The 5,813-nt window shown below is 44.9% G+C and overlaps 1 protein-coding gene across 2 annotated transcripts in view; it reads right to left on the bottom strand.

The window, feature by feature from the left end:
• The window catches only part of LOC119385136 (uncharacterized), a 67,266-nt gene extending 62,784 nt beyond the window's left edge, over nucleotides 1-4,482 (bottom strand). For both annotated transcript variants that reach the window (XM_049413537.1, XM_037652668.2), the window contains exon 1: nucleotides 4,191-4,482. In XM_049413537.1, coding sequence (XP_049269494.1) covers nucleotides 4,191-4,414 — 224 coding nt within the window. In that variant the 5' untranslated portion in view covers nucleotides 4,415-4,482. The remainder of the gene's footprint in view (nucleotides 1-4,190) is intronic.
• Between the last annotated feature and the right edge of the window lie 1,331 nt (nucleotides 4,483-5,813).

Raw genomic sequence — 5,813 nt, 5'->3', positions numbered from 1 at the left:
CTGATTATAGTGATTTTATATTGTACATTGGCGATTACATTTCCGTGACGACGTTAGATATGAACGATTTATATTTGATCTGGTTTTGGTGGCTGTTCACCATATATAACGTTACGTTTTTTATATTGCTGCAACAAATTATTGATCAGGAGCCTATTTTAAAAAAATTGTGTAATTAATGTTTCCAACACGAGGAAAAATGTCCGGGTTTGCTTCTATCCGCTTTTTCATGTTAGTTGTAGACTTCTTTTAAATAGATTTTGTTGCTATGTTTATTTTCACTATAGTGTATCTGTAATGACTTGCCATGTGCCATATAGGCAACATTTAATTTATATTCCTTGGTATTACGTGCCAAAACCACGATATGATTACAAGGCACGCCGTATTGGGGACCGGATTAATTTCGGCCACCTGGAGTTCTCTAACGCGCACCTAAAGATAAGTACATACACGGGTGTTCTTGCATTTCGCCCCCATCAAAATGCGGCCGCCGTGGCCGCGGGAATCGCACCCGCGTCTTGGGACTTAACAGCGAAACAGCTTACACCGCTGAGCTACCACTGCGGGCAAGCAACATTTCGATGCATGTACACACCGGATTTTCCGTCCGATCGCCCGCTACAAAGCGCAAGGCATCATTAATACTCATCATCAACAAGTAATATCCTCTAGCGGGCCCGGGCCGGGCCTGGTCATGAACACGCGCGCCCTGGATAAGTTTAGTAATGAACACGCGGGCCCGGGCCGGGCCCGGGCTGGGCTTCGTAAAGCGGGCCGTAAAATCAGGCCCGTGCAGCGCTCTACCTCGGATTAGTGGGGTCGGTATCCCGCAAAGACGGCGATAAAAATATGAAGAAAAATATTTAATCGGCTGGCAATCAATAGAAGGCGATCTGTTGTTAATGCTAAAGCTCTAGCGCAAAAAGTGCACAGCGGACAAAGAAACGACGAGGACAAGCGCACTTTTCGCGCTAAAGTTTTAGCATTATGGAATACCAACTAGCCCGCTCCCACACCTTGGATTTGTTGTTAATCGCTTCGCTGACGACCATTTCCAAGATGATTGGCTTAAGTTCTTCATTATTATTATTATTATTATTATTATTATTATTATTATTATTATTATTATTATTATTATATTATTATTATTGTTGTTGTGTTGTTGTTGTTGTTGTTGTGTGTTGTTGTTGTTGTGTTGTTGTTGGTTGTTGTGTTGTTGTTGTTGTTGTTGTTGTTGTTATTATTATTATTATTATTATTATTATTATTATTATTATTATTATATTATTATTATTATTATTATTATTATTATTATTGGGCTCTTCGTTTTCTCTTTCTTCTTTCCGTACCCTTAACGTATATACGTTCTCTACAGCGTACAGCGCGTAGCAAATTGGACGCGCGTCTGAATGGCCTCCCTGCCTTCCGTCGAATTTTTGTCTCCATTCCGCTCAGGCCCTGAAATTCAATGCTGTTGGACACCATGCGATGAACGTCGACAAATTAGGAATTATTCAGGGGCGTCGTACTTTGTGGCGACATCGTTCATCCCCATTTACCTAAACTAGCCTATCCTAACTTAACAGTAGAAACAGCGCTAAAAAACGGAAGAAGAAAGGACACAAACCACGGCGCTGACTAACACCAAATCTGTTTTATTCTTCCAGTCCGCATATATTATATATATATATATATATATATATATATATATATATATATATATATATATATATATATATATATATACTACACGACCCTACTGCAGTTCATTTATCCTAACTTGCGCACCGCAATCTTCATTCATCCGTATACTGAACTGTGGGATGCACGGGACAATTCCTGGGGCGGGAATGTTCGCACCTGCACTTATCTCTGCTAATACCGTGAATAAAGTGCTCGAAATGCGCCACACTGACAGCGATGTTAAATATACATGACGTCTCGCTGTTTAAGCATGAACTTCCTGACCCCCCATGTATATATATATATATATATATATACTACGATTTCCGCAGGCTACCATGGTGTAGCCTGCGGAAACAGCACCGCTGCATGCATGATGTACGGAAAGGCACGTATAATCTTGTTCCCCGGGTGATTTCCATTTCAGATTCACGAAAGAGATCGAAATTCACGAATACATCGTTTTTTTTTCTTACAAATCGTGTCTGTGCCCGTAGAACTCATGGCCGCTGAAAACCCTGTCCGTTCAAGTCCAGTCAGGGTAATGTAGCTTCAACGTAATCTCACTTCTTTAAAACGTGTAGTAGAAAGGCTATCTAATTTCGGGCTCTTATAACGGCAATGAGTGCCTGACTGTGCAAAGCTTTCGTGCAAAGAATAAAATTATACTGGTGAAATTCTTATCGCAACTCTCTCTTCAGTGAGTGAGTGAGTGAGTGAGTGAGTGAGTGAGTGAGTGAGTGAGTGAGTGAGTGAGTGAGTGAGTGAGTGAGTGAGTGAGTGAGGTGAGTGAGTGATTGAGTGAGTGAGTGAGTGAGTGAGTGATGGTGATGAGCGAGCGAGCGAGCGAGCGAGCGAGCGAGCGAGTGAGTGAGTGAGTGAGTGAGTGAGTGAGTGAGTGAGTGAGTGAGTGAGTGAGTGAGTGAGTGAGTGAGTGAGTGAGTGAGTGAGTGAGTGAGTGAGTGAGTGAGTGAGTGAGTGAGTGAGTGAGTGAGTGAGTTATTTGCTTAACGGGCCACCAACCACACTAGAAGTACAATATTCCAATCAAAGCGTGAACCTTTCAAAGCACAAGGCTAGCGCATAGTGGACTTAAGCTGAAGTGAAATATCCTTGAATGTTCATAAGTCTTCTGAACTTTACTGTCATCAGCCCGGCGAGTGCTTATCACGCGATGTGGCACGATATCTCACTGCCATCAATCTCCATGGAGAAAACTAAGTTCAGAAAAAGCACTACTGCTTTGCAGTGAGCCTTTAGAGCGACAAGCAAAACCCTTCTCAGAAATGGCCAACACTTAAACGTCAAATTTTCGTGAACTAGTGGAGCCTTCGACAATACTTGCCGCATACTGGACAGCTATACAGTTCACATGCCACAACAGTCATCCTTGGCCATGCATGATACGCTGCATTGTGTGGTCAGTAGTTATGACACTTCAATAACTATTTACCTTCAGTGTCCGTATGAGCAGAGTCCTTTTATGACGGATGGTAATTAACCATCATTCTCGCGATTATTGTTGGCAACGATGACTTATGAAATCAAACGTTACAGAGCACCGTTTGGGCTGTACGAATGACGGCTCAGTGGTTGGCAAAGAAATTCGGCCGTATCTCCTAAAAGATTAATCAAGATACGTTAATTCGAAGTACGCGGGCGTTTTCTCATTCCTTTCTAATACGAAGATGCCACGGCTGCCAATCAAACCGGTGGCCTAGTGCACAAAAACACGACGTTTCATAGAACCGTGAAGAAGAACGCACCGGAAATCGGTTGAAGTTTAAAGACAAAAAAACGGCTCAGGGACGCCGCTAGAAGACCCCGGAATTTGCTTTACACACGATATTTTGTAGTGGTGCGCCTGAGAATGCAACCACAGGTACATCTATATTCTGTCCCCATGAAAATGTGGCCGTCGGGAGTCAAACCAGTGACATTGTTCTTGACAGCTTTGGAGTGCAGTGATTGGTGACCGAACGTGGTTGGTGAATACGAAAAGAGCGTGCACGCACATACACATACAAATACACGTTCAGTCAAGCGTCAGAAGTTAAGGAACCATGAGACACAATAAAAAGCTGAATATTCTCGCTGCTTCGGCAGGCAGCCTCGAATTTCGATTTCCGGCCTGTTTTAAAACGCGCTAACAACATGTACTTTGCAGTTCGACAGAATACACTCGCAAATTTCTGGGAAACTAAAGAAGGAGGAGGAAGGAAAGGAAGGAAGGTAAGGCAGGGAGGTCAAAAAGACGCACGTCCGGTTTGCTACCCTACACTGGGGGGGGGGGGGGGTGATTAAAAGAAAGAAAGAAGAGAGAAGAAAGCACTATCAGGGTACATGTGCGCCTGTCCATTACACGCCTACAGGCGATAGCTTAACCCGGTCGATATCGAATTCAAAGTTTTCTCAGAGCTAGTGATCTCTAAATTTTTCACCCAGAGAGTATACAAAGACACGGGGAGAGATGCTTAGACAGCTAGAGAAGTGATCAACCTCACCGGCTGGACTGTCCGAAGGTCCGGCACGGCGTCTCGACGCGGGGTTCAAGTCGGCTGCGCCGCGGTCCTTCGAAGAAGCAGGCTGCTGCGCGCACTCGAAAGTGCGCCCCTTTTTGTCGGCCCGGAGGCGGAACCCGGGCCGGCCCCCGGGTCCGCGCCTCGCCATCCCATTGGCCCCGGGCTCGCCGACCGCCGCCGACTCGCTGCCCACACGCATGCTCCATGTCACCGGGTTATCGCATGACGCCACTGAGCGTTGCACGCGCGTAACAAACGACGCCGACGCCGATGAACTTAAAGCATGTCGACAGGCGCTGAAACAAAAGGAAAAAAAGGGTGAAAGCGTGGGAAGAACTTGGACGACCAAGGTATATAACCAAGGGGTCGCGGTTGAAGCTACAAGTGGTGGCATTTGCAGTAACGTTAAGCCCGTATTGTGCAAAGCCGTACATCGCGGCTTTAATCGAACGCGTGAATAAATAACGTCGTACGGAGAACAGCGCTTACGCGCTTACTGCGAATATTGAATGACAGCATGCGGAATCCCAGGGTCGAACTAAATTATAATGGACATTTCGTTATGCGCGAATAAGCTTCCGTCGATCGATCAATTTATGATATACTGAGGAAAGAAGCGAGCCTTGTTCAAGTCCACGGGAACGTAGTGCTATGCAGCCTCGATGCCAACAAGGTTAAAAGAAAAAAGAAAGGGAAAATGGCATACAGAGCTTATACGTGACACGGGAAGCGTTAAGTCGATGGTAAAGTTATGCAGCGACGTAAGATAATCGGGAATTTAATACGAACGATGCACCCCGAGAATTAAGACACTTACATATAACACGTGCAAAATAAAGAGCGAAAATTACATGAAAGACGGAAACATGTACAGAGGCTGAGGGTGGAGGAGCGTTGTGATGACCAGGTATATACCGCCGACCACGACGGTTTTCGGAATGAAGAAACCGTGGATCTTTGAACGCGATATCGTCAAATGAGCTCGTTACGCAGAAATTCCGGCGTCGGTGTTGTTGGTTGTGAGTGAAAATCGACGTTGTGCGTGATCGAAAATTTGAGACAGATGAAAATAATAAAACTCTTCGGTTCGAGTGGGAGTCGAACCCACGCCTTCTTCGTGGCAACCAGGCATTCTACGACAGAGCCGCGCCACTGCTTGAAACTGTCTCTTTATAAAAAGAAAAAAAAGAAACAAAATACCTATACGAATGTCACGTAGTGAAATGAGTCCCCTTATAGCGCATGCAATATTGCGAGGCAGAAGTGTAGAATCGCGCCAGGCGTGAAAACATGCGAATTCCGCAACGAGCGGGTGCTTTAAAGGCCCACCCATTACACAGTGCTCAAGAATAATGTGTCATAATCACTAGCAACAAACAGCATCAACAAAGCGTGCAGGTGCGTGTTTTGTCTTATATATACACGTCTATAGACGTGTATATATAGACGTGTATATACACGTCTATAGACGTGTAGTGGGTACTTCGCCGATTCGCAGAAAGGGAGAATTATGGCGTAGTGGTCACTTCGCAACTGTACTTGCAGTAGGCATTCTAGGATAGTTTGAAACGGCCAATGTTACGCGCACAGTCGTTCGTTTCCTTA

This window comes from Rhipicephalus sanguineus, chromosome 3, assembly GCF_013339695.2.
Source record: "Rhipicephalus sanguineus isolate Rsan-2018 chromosome 3, BIME_Rsan_1.4, whole genome shotgun sequence".
Lineage (NCBI taxonomy): Eukaryota > Metazoa > Arthropoda > Arachnida > Ixodida > Ixodidae > Rhipicephalus > Rhipicephalus sanguineus.
Note: the sequence above shows the minus strand (reverse complement) of the source record. Positions and strands in the feature narration are given on the sequence as shown.